Source organism: Borostomias antarcticus (genome assembly GCF_949987555.1).
Source record: "Borostomias antarcticus genome assembly, chromosome: 17".
Lineage (NCBI taxonomy): Eukaryota > Metazoa > Chordata > Actinopteri > Stomiiformes > Stomiidae > Borostomias > Borostomias antarcticus.
The window spans coordinates 19,976,645-19,991,644 of NC_140250.1; the positions used below are offsets into that span (position 1 = coordinate 19,976,645).

The 15,000-nt window shown below is 48.0% G+C and overlaps 1 protein-coding gene across 1 annotated transcript in view; it reads left to right on the forward strand.

Annotated features, from left to right (window-relative positions):
- slc49a4 (solute carrier family 49 member 4) overlaps window positions 1-15,000 on the forward strand; it is a 49,287-nt gene that overhangs the window by 25,031 nt on the left and 9,256 nt on the right. Inside the window, exons 5-6 of the mRNA XM_084452180.1 lie at window positions 1-81; window positions 8,731-8,798. The exon at window positions 1-81 is cut by the window's left edge and continues 28 nt beyond it. Of these exons, the coding sequence (XP_084308306.1) occupies window positions 1-81; window positions 8,731-8,798 (149 nt within the window). The remainder of the gene's footprint in view (window positions 82-8,730; window positions 8,799-15,000) is intronic.

Sequence of the window (15,000 nt, forward strand, 5' to 3'; positions counted from 1 at the left end):
GCCTTCTCCGTTCCCAGCGGGGTGATGGCCGGCTGGTCAGGAGTCCTGGACATGATCCTCACACCGGCCAGAGTCAGCCAGGTAACACACACCTCCGCACACTACACACTTCCTCACACCTCCTCACACTGGCCAGAGTCAGCCAGGTAACACACACCTCCGCACACTACACACTTCCTCACCTCCTCACACCTCCTCACACCGGCCAGAGTCAGCCAGGTAACACACACCTCCGCACACTACACACTTCCTCACCTCCTCACACCTCCTCACACCGGCCAGAGTCAGCCAGGTAACACACAACTCTGCACACTACACACTTCCTCACACCTCCTCACACTGGCCAGAGTCAGCAAGGTAACACAACCACAACTAATGCTGCATATCTAGAACCACACAGCATGCTAGGATTACTTTTCATCAACAATAAAGCTCTGTGTGCCAAGGTTTTTATAGGTCCCCCAGAAGTAATGAATAAATGAATGAATTGATGAACTCAATGCTGACGCATGCTGGAATGTGAGATGCAAAAAGAATATTTTAGAGACATCTGCAGGCAGATATATACATTGGACAGAGAGAGAGAGCGTTCGTAGAGTATTTTCAGCCAAAATGTCCTACATTTGTTTCATAAGGCATGGAAGCTTTACCAGCTCAGCATTAAAACTGCAAGCTGAACGTCCCTTCCTGGTCCTCATGTGAATGAACGAGGCTGTGCTCAGTCTAATTGTGTTTGAGGCAACCACACATCTAATGTGATTTACTTGGCTGGCATGACACAATTAACTCAACTCAACTCAGATTTGATTTATAAAGCACATTTAAAACAACCAAAGTGCTGCACAGCTCCAGAGCAACGAACAAACAGCACGCAACAGAACACTACAATACATCACACACAATAAGCAATAGAAAATACAGAACAATACAGGGGCCATCGGGTGTCCAGCTCAACCTGAGTTGTAGGCCTGGGAGAACAGGTGAGTCTTTGAAGAAGACGTAAACATCTCTATGGTCTGGGCAGACCTGATGTGCCAGGGCAGACTGTTCCCTAGCCTAGGGGCTGGGCAGACCTAATGTGCCAGGGCAGACTGCTCCAGAGCCTAGGGGCCTAGTTGGAAGAAGCTGGTTCTTTTTTTAAACTTTAATCTTTATTTGCATTTTCCATCCATACAACGACAATACAATAAAACAAAAAACATAATAAAAACTAACAATAACAGCTTATGGGTACTTCCATCAAGTCACAATGCACATCTTTTCTCTTACTCAAATATTACAATTTCAATATTAGTGGTATCATCACACTTCCTTCTATAATCCATCCATTTTTTCCATTTCCCTTCCTGCATCCTCAATGCATGCGTGAACTTCTCCATAACATAAATCTCCTCCACAACACCCAGCTCAGCATTTCCCCCTTCTCAACTATTGCACAGGAAGCTGTAATACCCCTATATGTCCATCTCTCAAAGCCCCAATCATTTACTCCTGGTTCAAATCTCTTGTCATGGGTTATCCACCTCAAGATCATTATTTCATTCTGCAATTTATACTTTCTCACCACCGTGTTCCAAATCATCAATGTGAATTTAGTTATTGGATCCAACAATCCTTCTTCCCTCCTAAATAATTCCCTATTTGTTATTAATATTTGTAACGGGCTTCCCTCTCCCTTCATTTCTGTATCCTTCCATCTACTGTAGCTGCATATTCTTTGTTACACCAACAGGTTAGAGCTCTGAGCTGTGCAACGTAGAAATAGTATTGCAGTTTCGGCACTGCCACGCCCCCTTCATCCTTGGGGAGTACAGAGTCCCATATCGGACCCTCGGTCTCCTTCCCCCCCAGATGAACCTGGATATCCATCTATCCCATTCTATTAACTGTTTCTGTGGTATCATTATTGGCAACGTTTGGAACAGACACAGTAGCCTTGGCAGTACATTCATTTTAATTATTTCTATCCTTGAGCTAAAATCCACTTGGAGTATTGACCATTTTCCTCTCTCCATCTCTCCATCTCTTTTGAGTTCCTGACTTATCAGTATGTAATTTGCTTTATATAACTTCTCCACTCCCTTTGTAACGTTCACTCCCAGATATCTAATTGTTTCTGAAGTCCACCTAATGTTGTATTTCTCTTGTGACTGGTGTCGGGATGTAGTTTATGGCCAAAATCTGAGTTTGGTGACATTGAGTTTGTATCCTGAGTAACGTCCATATTCTTCCAGTAGAGTCATCACTGCGGGGAAAGACTCACCGGGTCGCTCTAAATAGGCGATCATGTCATCCGCAAACAGCCCTACCTTGTGTTCTCTACCCTTCACCTCCACCCCCTTAATAGCTCGGTTCTGTCAGATTGCTTGCGCCAATGTCTCTATGAATATAGCAAGAAGGGTTGGAGAGAGACTGCACCCCTGTCTAGTGGACCTTTCCAAATTAATAGCATTTGTGAGATTACCATTTACTTTTATCCTGGCTGTCGGTTCCTGATATAACGTCTTGATACATTTAACCGAGTCCTCATTAAACCCAATTTTTTCCAATACCTTATATAAATGGATCCAATTCACACTGTCGAAGGCTTTCTCCGCATCTACACTCACTAAAGTAACACTATTCTTTTTCCTCTGAGTCTCCTCCACAATGTGTAATATCCTCCTTATATTATCCAGCGTCTGTCTGCCTTTAATAAAGCCGGTCTGATCCTCGTCTATGATGTCAGTAATAAATGTCTCAAATCTTTTGGAGATTATGTAGTATACATTTTATAGTCCACATGTAGTACTGATAATGGTCTATAACTGCTACAGTGCTCTTTGTCCTTGGCTTCCTTGGGTATGGTCGTGATAACGGCCTCCCTCCATGAAGGAGGAATTCTACCCTCTGTAATTGTGTGCCTAAATGAGGCCAAAAATATAGGACTCAACTCTTGTCTGAACATCTTATAGAATTCGAAAGGGAATCCGTCACTACCAGGCGATTTATTGTTCTTCACCCTGATGATCGCCCTTTCCATTTCCTCCTCAGTAATGTCTGAAGTCAACAACTTATTCTGCTCTTCCCCTATTGATGGTAGATCTAACGTGTCCAGGAAGTCTGCCATGTCCTGTTCGTCTGCCATTGTTGGTTGTGTATATAATAACTGATAATCTTTGAAAACTCTTTCTATATCTTCTGGTTCCGTTAGTAACTCGTTGGTTTTGGGGGTCTCTCATTTTCTATATGGTGTTGAATGCTTGTTGTTCCCTAATGCGTCTGGCCAGTAATCTATTCGCCTTGGATCCTCCCTCATAATAGGGTTGTTTCACAAATCTAGCTTTCTTTTCTACTTCTGACAGTAATGTCATCAATTTTATTCTTTGTTTCTTTCACCTAAGTATCTCCGAATCATTTGTGGTTATATGTGTCCTCTTCAAATCTTTTAAATGTCCAATTTCTTTCTGGTAATTCTCTAGCCTGGCTTTCATGAGGAGCGCTGTCTGTGCAATCAATTTCCCCGTAATGACTGCCTTCAGCGCATCCCACAGAATGGTTGAATCTACCTCCGTGTTGTCATTTTCCTCTTCATACCTGTTTATATCCATTTTGATCCTTTCCCCCACCTCTTAGTTGTTCAGTACCCCCACGTTCAGTCTCCACACCGTTGTCCTCTTTCTCTTATTCAAGTTTATAGTCAGGTAGACCGCGTTGTGGTCCGATAAGTCTGCTACCCCTATCCTACAGTCCTCCACCCTATGCATATCTCCCTTCGTCATGAAGAAGTAGTCTAACCTTGAATACATTTGGTATGGGTCTGAGTACTGTGTGTAGTCTCTCTCCAAGGGATGTAGGTCTCTCCAAGCATCTATTATTCCTAGATCAACCAGTTGTGTATTCATATAGCTATTAAAGGAGTAGTAAAGGGAAAATGCATGTTTAGCCCTGTTTTAAGGTTACTTATGATCATATACAATGGTCCAGATCAAAACGTTGCCAAAACTAGTACTTTTGAGAAAGTCTGATAATTGCTCTACCACCGTTTAGGTCATACAATGGATGTGGGTGGGCACCTTGAAAAATCTTTCAAAAACATGTTAAACTCTCGATTTCAAAGACAAAAAGCTCACCGAGGGGGTAATTGGTGTCCGTCGGTGTTCTGACATCAAATTCGCCGCAAAGTATTAATCCTGTAGGGTTTTATTGATCATTTTATGGCTAATTATATGTCAGAACGCCAACTAACACCTCTACCAACTGAGCTACAGCCGCCCCCAAACTTTAATATGACTCCTTGATCAGACTAACATGCAACATAACAGTACTGGGAGAACATAGCGTCAGTGCCATAGCAGCAGCAAGATATGTGAGTGCATGTCACTGACTAAGAGAAAACACAACAACACAAAACAGCTGTAGTTAATCTCTTCAGAGCTCATAGCTTTCATTTACTTCTCTACTTCATGTGGATCTTCTTTGTTTGTTTATTTATTTTACATGACATTTGATACATTTTCTTTTGTTCTGTACAATAGTGCCAGAGCATCAAGGATAATACACTTTGATAATGACATGAAAAAACAATTAATTAAGTAAACTAACAGATAGTTTACTTAATTAATTGTTTTTTCATGTCATTATCAAATTGTATTATCCTTGATGCTCTGGCACTATTGTTCACCTGACATTCATGCCAACAAAGCATAGTGAATCGAATTTAGAGAGAGCACGCCCGAGAGTGTGTGTGTGTGTGTGTGTGTGTGTGTGTGTGTGTGTGTGTGTGTGTGTGTGTGTGTGTGTGTGTGTGTGTGTGTGTGTGAGAGAGAGAGAGAGAGAGTCTCTCTCAAACTGCTCTTTCCTCTTCCCTCTCTGGACCAGCTCATTAAAAACCAGCAGACCCTTCTGAGAACACTTTGAACTTTAGAAATCAGGCTCCCAAAATGCTCTAATTACAGTTTACAGAAATACCAAATTAATTCCCTCCTTGGATATTTGATGGCTTCTTTTCTATTTTGCGGGACCATCTCATCTCTGAGATTAACTCTGTTAAGGGTCTAATCAAACATGGTCTGTCAATGTCCACAGCTTTTTATTAGCATTGCCAGATATGTGGAGCTTGTTGGGACTGATTGAACACTTAGCAATCTGACTAACGAGATGTGCAGTCCTGCCTGCTAGCATCTGAGAGAAGGGAGAGGAGTGGGTGAGGAGAGGAGAGGAGGGGTAGAGGAGAGTAGAGGAGAGGTAGAGGAGAGGAGAGGTAGAGGAGAGGAGGTGTAGAGGAGAGTAGAGGAGAGGAGTGGGTGAGGAGAGGAGAGGAGGGGTAGAGTAGAGGAGAGGAGGGGTAGAGGAGAGTAGAGGAGAGGAGGGGTAGAGGAGAGGAGAGGAGAGGAGGGGTAGAGGAGAGTAGAGGAGAGGAGAGGAGGGGTAGAGGAGAGGAGAGGAGAGGTAGAGGAGAGGAGGGGTAGAGTAGAGGAGAGGAGGGGTAGAGGAGAGTAGAGGAGAGGAGGGGTAGAGGAGAGGAGAGGAGAGGAGGGGTAGAGGAGAGGAGAGGAGAGGAGGGGTAGAGGAGAGCGAGAGGAAGGGAGGGGGGATGCTGCACACCCTGTTCTCTGAACACATTCAAGGCTCAGAGGACATGAGATATTTTCAAGGTTACCACAGACAGACAGACAGACAGTCAGACAGACAGGCAGCCAGGTGATGACTCGTATTCTTCTCACTCTCATCACTATCTAAACCACGGGGGGGCATTATCAATTCTTCATACTCTTCTTCGAATTCCGATTGCCGTCACCGAGTTGCCTTGATTCCCTAGCTGGGCTCCAGCCCCTGAATCTGAATTTTTGAAATGCGTTTCAGGTTCTGGAAAGGCTCTCGTCCAGACTGATCTCTCGCTTGGAATGCCAACCCAGGCCAGTCAGCGTCCTTTGAATGTGTCATTTGAATTAAACTGCGCACCGTGATTGGTTAGGGGATGAACTAATCGCTGAGGACTCCTTCAGCAACGCCCACCTTCAGACTGAATAATGAGGTGAAACGAAATGTCAATTCAGTCCTAGTATAAAGCTATTGATCCCCTAATCTGAGAAAGGACTTCTGAACCACAGGATTCTCCTCAGGCTGGAAACTTAGAAGCACTTAGGACGAGAGTAGAGAGGAACAAGAGGACGGGAGATCTCATGCAGAGTGCTTCATCTCAGCCTGGAAGGTCTCTGGTCTCTCTTTCTCTCTCTCTCTCTCTCTCTCTCTCTCTCTCTCTCTCTCTCTCTCTCCCTCCCTCCCTCCCGGTCAGACAGCTCGTCTCTCACATGCCATCTGCCTCCTCACTCCTGCATGCTCTCTCTGTGTCTCTCTCCCTCTCCGCCCTCTCTGGTGTTGTTTGGAGATCGATACAGAGGCTCCGCCCCTCGGTCCCCTACCTCCAGTGCCTCCCGATTACCTCCCCCCTCCCCCTCCCCCTCCCCTCCCCCAGCACGCCCCTCCTCACCCGCCCCGGGGCTGGCTGTCTCGCGCCCCGCCACCACATCAACAACCCCTGCCTCGCCGATGTCAAAGCGCCGTATTCATCCTACTTCAGTTTCACTCACGCACAACCTCTGGGCGGAGGGGTGTGTGGGGGTCGGCCAATATCACAAGTCCATTTGTCTCTTCCCTGAAGGTGACCACTTTTTTCACCCTCTCTCCATCTCTCTTTCGCTCTCTCTCTCACACACTCTCTCTCTGTGTGCGTCATCTAGTGACTAGTCTCCCTGAGCTGGGGGCTGGGACCGGGGGCGGGCCCTATGTGTGTCTGAGGGACCTGTCTGTTCTCAGTGGGGGGTCTGAGCCAGGCTCCCAGCCCTGGACGGGGCGCTGGATGGAAGCACGTACAGCACTGTGACTCCATGATGCCATAATTAACATCGCTCAGAGCCAGAGCGTCTCATGCTGCTTTTATCAGTCATATGTAATTGCCAGGCTTATGGAGAACAGCCATTAAGAATGCGCAGAGCTGGAAGGTTTCTACTGGAGAATGACCTTGTTTTGGAGTTTAGAGGGTTTTGTTCTGCCCTAGGAGAATCACTTGTGAACTTAAGTGTTTTTTTGTTCTTCCTAGAATTTGTGAATAGCCTGAGCAGAAAACTGCTTCCTGTTGTAGAGGGGAGGTCAGGCCTTCCAGCTCCCAGTAGATGATGGTGTTTATTACCCTACATTCTCTCGTCTTCACTGTTTTTAAAACCCATAATCACAGCGTCTATCCCTTAGCTCCACAGAATTGCTATCTTAATCCAGACAGTAGCCAGGCAGAAAACAAATCAGTAATACTGTAATACAGTCGCTAGTATTGTGGGGCGGCTGTGGCTCAGTGGTAGAGCGGGTCATCCAATGATTGTAGGGTCGGCGGTTCGAATCCCGTCCACATGTCGGAAGTGTCCTTGGGCAAGACACTGAACCCCAAATTGCTCCCAATGAGCAGGTTTGCACCTTGCATGGCAGCTGCCGCCATTGGTGTGTGAATGTGTGTGTGAATGGGTGAATGAGAGGCCATTGTAAAGCGCTTTGGATAAAAGCGCTATATAAGTGCAGTCCAGTCCATTAGTATTGCACCTCCACTGCAATACAAGCGACTGTATTACTGTTTTGTTTTCTGCCTGGCTACTGTCAGAATTAAGATAGCAATGCTGTGGAGCCAATTCCTAAGGATAGACGCTGTAATTATGGGCTTTAAAAACACTGAAGACGAGAATTGAGGGTAATAAACACTCATCTACCGGGAGCTGGAAGCCATGACCTCCCCTCTACAACAGGAAGCACTTTTCTGCTTATTGACTAAACGATGAAGATTAAGCTGAGCAACAGCTTAGCATCTTTGGGTGCTTAACACACGCACAAACACACTCACACATTCACAAACACGCCATTACAGGTCGTTAGGGCGCCATCCGCGTAAGAGCGAGGTGTCATGAGGGCACGTCGTCGATAAGAACTTGAATAGTTTCACTTATTGGTGCTAAAGTCAACGTGAAAACCACACCATTGACGACGTGAGCTAGCATGTCACCATCAATGGCATGTGGTGGGTGTGAGAAATATGTTTGCATGGGCTCAGTAATAACCCTTGGTTTCTGTCAGGACGCCAGGCTTTAGATTCCAGCCTCGCGACGTTTTGTCTCGCTTCTGGTTCGGCGTGGTTTTTGTTTTTTTTCTCACGTCGGGAGATTGATGCGGAGCGAACACCTTCCTCAGCACTCAAAGAGACGTCCTCTCCCCGGTGTCAACCGCTGATTGGTGGTGTGCTTAATATCCCAGGCCCCGCTGGCGGGACGGTCCTAGGGGGTGACACGGAGAGAGAACTGCTCCGCCAACGCCGTTCCTCATCCCGATGCCGCAGTAGACCCTGGGCGCGACGTCTTCTCCATCTGTCAGACAGCCTGTGTGTGTGCGCGCGTGCCGCTGATAAATTAACACATTCGCCGGCGCACACCGGCCGTTTCCATTGACTCCCACCGCCGGCGGAATACATCCCTGCAATTTAGCGTCTTGTCGATTGACAGGTTTCTACAGACTTCAGACATCCTGTGCCCACTCCCATGTCCTCAAAGCCATGTGTAGAATGCTGAACACAATGAATAACTCTCTCTCTCTCTCTCCCCACCTCCCTCTCTCTCTGCCTCTCTCTCTCTGTCTCTCTATCTCCCTTGTCTCCCTGTCTCTCTCTCCTTCTGTCTCTCTCTATGCCCCCCCCCCCTCCCCCCCCTCTCTCAGGTGGACGCTGGGTGGATCGGGTTCTGGTCCGTTGTGGGGGGCTGTGTGTTTGGAATCGCCATGGCCAGGTAAGCAACTGTAAAACACTTCCATGCCACTGAGCCTTGTAGCGTGACCCTAACCTGACGCCCCAGATTTGAGATCTGGGAACTCTCCATTGGAAACTGTTTGGAAAATGGCAGGCACTTTCAAAAATACTTAGCAGGTGATTGGATGAACCCTCTGTCTATCACCATTTATCACGCGCCAATTCAACAGCTCCTCGCTGCCATCACACCTAAACCTGCCCAGCGTAGCTGCTTGTATTTCAAATTCCTCAGAATAAAGGCTGATTGGCAAGATTGCTTTCTGATCTGGCACAAATGGATCTCTATGGAGAGTATCCAGACTGATTTGCGAGAGAAACAGAATTTGAGCTCGCAAAATCAGGATGGTCTCACGAGGCTAGCGTTGTGAATTGAGTCCACCTATGTAGTTACAGTACAAGCCACTATCGAGGCACAATAGTTTTTAAAATTCACGGATGTATTGGTGCACGCTGAATGTTTCTCAGATTGATAGCCTGGCACAAGATATTGCTAATAATAATTTATTATAATTTTGTAAAACAATTTAATTTTACTTCTAAAGCTACCGTTTGTAATGTCTATTCAATGCTTTACTTGTCTGCCACAACAATGTAATATCTTCATTTGTGGTCTCTAACCAGCAAAAAATGATTAATTATAGATGATGTAATTAATTCAATTATTTTTTGTAATCGATTGACAGCCCTAATTCCAACCCATCTCTTTCTGAGATGCCGTCTTTTAGACCTCCTCCACCGGGCATTCGAGAGGAGACACCCAGGCCGTAGCGAGCTCTGTCCTGTCCGGGTCGGACCGCCGCGGACCCGATTAACGATCTCTCGCGGTACAGAGAGGCGTGCCGCGCGCGTGAGAGATTCTCCCCGTGACTCACGTACAACTCCCTGCTAAATGATCTGACTGGACCTGGCGAGCCGTCAGATTAGAGGATAAGTGTTTACCTCGGCGGACCCTACTCACTCTGGACCAGCGGCGTCAGATTAGAGGATAAGTGTTTACCTCGGCGGACACTACACACTCTGGACCGGCGGCGTCAGATTAAGTATGCATGGAAATATACGGCCCGCGGTTCGTAATCACTTTCCGTCTCGCCTCCATGGTCTGCCAACAAGATTAGACACTAGAAAACAATCGGGTGGCATGTCTATGGGAACAAATGGCCGTGGTCTCTGTTCCCGCACAACACCGACTGCTCATTTCCCTGCTTTTGCGAGCATTACTGTGTTACGAATAATGAATGAAAAATACAACCCTTCGATTTGCTTTAAGGAGGGCAGAGCTATTTTTTTCCTGGTGGTAGCAGGGGACTGGGATGCAGGTTTGGGTGGTGTGTCTGAAACCTCATCTCTCTCTTAATTAAATTTCTTGTTGTGAGGAGGAGGGAGAGAGGGAAGGAGGGAGGTGAGGAGGGAGAGAGGGAAGGAGGGAGGGAGAGAGGGAAGGAGGGAGGTGAGGAGGGAGAGAGGGATGGAGGGACGTGAGGAGGGAGAGAGGGAAGGAGGGAGGTGAGGAGGGAGAGAGGGAAGGAGGGAGGTGAGGAGGGAGAGAGGGAAGGAGGGAGGTGAGGAGGGAGAGAGGGAAGGAGGGAGGTGAGGAGGGAGAGAGAGAGGGATGGAGGGAGGTGAGGAGGGAGAGAGGGAAGGAGGGAGGTGAGGAGGGAGAGAGGGAAGGAGGGAGGTGAGGAGCGAGAGAGGGAGGGAAGGAGGGAGGTGAGGAGGGAGAGAGAGAGGGAAGGAGGGAGAGAGGGAAGGAGGGAGGTGAGGAGGGAGAGAGGGAAGGAGGGAGGTGAGGAGCGAGAGAGGGAGGGAAGGAGGGAGGTGAGGAGGGAGAGAGAGAGGTTAGGAGGGAGGTGAGGAGGGAGAGAGGGATGGAGGGAGGTGAGGAGGGAGAGAGGGAAGGAGGGAGGTGAGGAGGGATGGAGGGAGGTGAGGAGGGAGAGAGGGAAGGAGGGAGGTGAGGAGGGAGAGAGAGAGGGATGGAGGTGAGGAGGGAGAGAGGGAAGGAGGGAGGTGAGGAGGGAGAGAGGGAAGGAGGGAGGTGAGGAGGGAGAGAGAGAGGGATGGAGGGAAGCGAGGGAGGGGGGTGTGTTAATGTAGTGGCTGTGTCCATCCTGTTGATGAATAGACGGACGCAACGGGGACCGAACTGTGGAGTCTGCAGAATGCCGGGATTAGTAGAGGGCCCTGATGGATATATGTCTTTATCTCCAGGCCCAATCAGCACTTCCTGCCTCAGTTTTCAAAAGTTGTAATTAGGAAAATGAGTCCATAACTCTCTGTTGATCAATGAGGCTGGTCCCCGTATGAGACGGAAGGCGCTTGGAAGAGGAACGCTGGACTAATGTGTTGTTTGCTGAAGCCTCGGGGTTCCTGGCTGGTTCACCAACTACTGGCCCAGCAGAAGCTTTCCTGCCCGGCACGGCAGGAGACAGGAGCCAGGACACGGTGGGAGGCTAACTAACCAATCATTGGTCTTGTCAGCCAAGCCATGGAGCCGGTTGGCTGTCCTCTTCCATGTGGGAAATACAGCTGATACCCCAGCCAGATGCTGATTTTCTACCTCTCCTTCCTCTCTCCTCCTTTCTCTCTCTCTCTCTCTCTCTCCCACTCTCTCTCTCCCTCCCTCTCTCTCCCTCGTCCTCAGCCCTGGCCTCAACAGCGATGCCATTAGGGCTCTTTTTCCCAGGGATCCTGTGTTAATGGACTGGGTGAGTTACAGTTATGAGGCCCTCCCTGTCCCGTCCCAGCCGGTGGCCGATGCTAATGCCTGATTGTGAGTTATGACGCTCCGCCGAGCCCAGCGCTGCGTCTGAGCACAGCTCGCCACGGCCCTCAGAAAAATGGCTCCCATTATGAAACTTCTCAGCTGCAGGTGTTCTGGTCGGACTCTCTAAGTGGTTTGATCTCCTGGCGGGGGGAGGTGGTTTGATCTCCTGGCGGGGGGGAGGCGTGTCTCTCCTAGCGCTCGCTCGTCCTCACCAGGAAGCAAAAACACACAAAAAAACGGCTGCTAATATATTCGCCCGGCCAATAGATGGATGGCTCGTCACCGCGGGGTCAATTAGCGGCGGGCGCTCCGAGGTGTCGCGTGCGTCACGGACGCCTGACAAACGACGCGGCAGCTTTTAATTGTGGCCAGCAGCTTGAGACGGGGGGGGGGGGGGGGGGGCAGCATTGGCTATGGAGGGAGAGAAGGCTCATTATCCTTCATCACACTGGGTGAGATTGTGTGTGTGTGTGTGTGTGTGTGTGTGTGTGTGTGTGTGTGTGTGTGTGTGTGTGTGTGCGTGTGTGTGTTAGGGCTGCACAATAGCGTATATTGTTTCACCATCATCATTGCAGTTTGCGACAGTCACATCGCAGGAGTAATTCAACGTGAGATATTTGAGCACATTAACTCAAACACATCACGCTACAACTTTTTTTGTGCTTGATACGAAAGGAAAATTCACCGTTCTCGTTTTCCATAACTAATCTACAAGAGAAGTCTGTCTGATATGACATTTACTTCTGGTTTAAGGGTTCTTGGATACGCAGGCTCTGCATGCACAGTGAACCATCAGTCACAATTATTCTTCATTATTCAGTCATCTGGTGAACATAGCTGTATTTTTTCATATTGCAATGTAGATCGCAGAAAAAAATAATATTCCAATGTCTTTTTTTCCCCCCAATATCGTGCAGCCCTAGTGTGCGTGTGCGCGTGTGTGTGTGTGCGTGTGTGTGTGTGTGTGCGTGTGTGCGTGTGCATGTGCGCACCTCAGGTGTGATCACTAGTGTCAGCACAGCTAGTCTCTCTCAGAGAGCTCTTAGGCCAGCGACCTGGGCAGCATCTGTGTTCAATTGTTTATATCTTTTTTTTTTTTTAAACCACATTCATATCTGTCAGTTTGAGGATTTATTGTGACAATTAATCACAAAAAAATTACTGCGTACCTGTCATTTTCACTCAGTGTACCTCGACAGGATGTGACATAGACATGTGCTGTTGTACCGTAGTGAGTGGTCGGGAAAAATGGAGCCTACGCATACATAGAAACGTGGAAAGTCTAACCAAGGCCTTAAGATGCATAACTAATGTATGAGAGATATAATATAGTAATTGAAAAGATTGCTTTAATTGAATTTGGCCGTGGCCTAAATTTGTTTTGGCAACCATGACCCATTTCTGTGATGTCATGAAAGCTTTTATCCAGGGCGGTCTTTGCTCGTTCTGTGCTGCAGTCTAGACCAGCAGATCACTGATGATCATATCACAGGATTGAAGAGCAATCAAATTATTCCCCCGCCGTCGCGCAGATGACAATCCACATAATGAAATGTGATGCCACAAGATTTAAGCGGCACCATCTTGATGCTCAGTAAATCGGACACGCGTGTAAATGATGGGCTTTTAATTTCAGACACTACCTCACAACAAGGCCCCGCCCCCCAATGCCCTTTGATCTTCAGGCTTGAGTTATGGCTCTGAGGACACAGAGGCAGGTTTATGGAAGCAGAGCTCTTCTGTAGAGAGGGGAGAGGAGGACAGAGGGTGAGGGGAGCTCAGTCAGGACTAACCTGATTGGACGAGCACACGCTCAGTCACACACAGCCTGATTGGTTGAGCACACAGTCAGTCACGCACACCTGTAGACATGGTGGATGGCGACAGTATTTCTAGATAACTGTACCATGATCTTAGTAGTAGTAGTAGAGGTAATATTAGTACTTTATTAATCCCTAAGGATGAATTGCACTGTTACAGCAGCAGAGGACAACAACGTAACAGAGATTAGAATAAAAATTAACTATTGATACAAAATATATAGAAATACAACTGTAAAAAAGTGCAAAGACGTGTATAACAACTGTAGGTATCAGAGACCTGTGCGTTCCTGTTCTCTGGAGATGATGATCTTGATAATGTACTCTATAATCACGGTGGTGGTATACTGGAGGCCTGGTGGTGAAGGCGGGCGCGCTGTTGTCAGCTACCCAGACAGAAGGGTCCTTGGCTGGGGAAATGGGGCTGGATGCAGTCCCTGGCACATGGGAGTTCTGGAACAGTCCGCGCTGCCAGGTGCAGATGGCGGGGTCCTGAGGGCCAGGCAGAGAGAGAGACAACACCAGGGCGTCTAGTGGAGCTCGGTCTCTCACTGCCAAACCCAGCCAACACGTACGTCCCCCGAACACTCCGGGGCTTATAAACCCCAGAGCAGGGAGTGTGACGCGGAATAACTCCGGCTCTGCGAGTGTGACAACAGAATAACTCTCATGTATGTGCTTCGATTGATTGATGAGATTTGGCCTGTAGTCTGGGGGGCGGCTGCTTGGCTATGCAGACTGCAGGCTACTCATAATGAATGCCAAGTGTACCTTCTACACAATTGGACCTTCCTAGGCCAACATATCATGCAGTAGGCCAATGACTGGCAGTTGTAACTGGCAGTGATATCTGTGTAGCCCAACTATGACTATGTAATCTAAAAATACCAGACTGGAACAGCTTGAGGGGAAATGTTTTCTTGTTAGCTGTCCAAATGATTGGAGAGTGAATGATTGGAGAATGAATGTTAGCTATCCAAATGAAGGAGAATGAATTCTCCTTTAGCTCCCCTGCTCCCAGTGCTGATGAACTCTCTCTGAAGCAGTCAAACTAATTAAACATCTCCCACAGGAAGCTTTTTACAAATACAGCAGTTCACCGTCGAGGTAACCTCACTCTCCCGTTGTCAAGCGTCTTGTCAGAGAGGAACAAAACAAAAGCAATAAGTGTCTCTTCGCCAAGAGTTTCTGCTCGTGCAGTTCGTAGAAACAGTCTCTGAGAGACGCACCCTGAGGACGGCAGTGAGCTCCGAGAGAGAGAGATGATCACCGCGGCCTTCTGGGAGGGAAGCGCAAAGCTTGTCTGGATCAGTGGAGTCTCCGGCCAATCAGACGTCTCCCCCACTCGTCTAGCGAGCGAGATGCAATCAACTCATGGTACGGCGTCCGTCTGAAGACGGCAGCTTGAACCCGGGCGGCGGGCGGAGACGCCTCGTACGCGCGCTCTCTGCCTGAACTCTGCCTGCTTCTGAAGGAAACACAGAAGCCGCAGACGGAGAAACGAAACGATGTTCCTTCCTGTGGTTTGAAGCAAGAGTTTAGCCCGCGTGCTGTTTTTATTTCTGCTACTCCACTCTAGCCTGGAGTCCTACAGTATC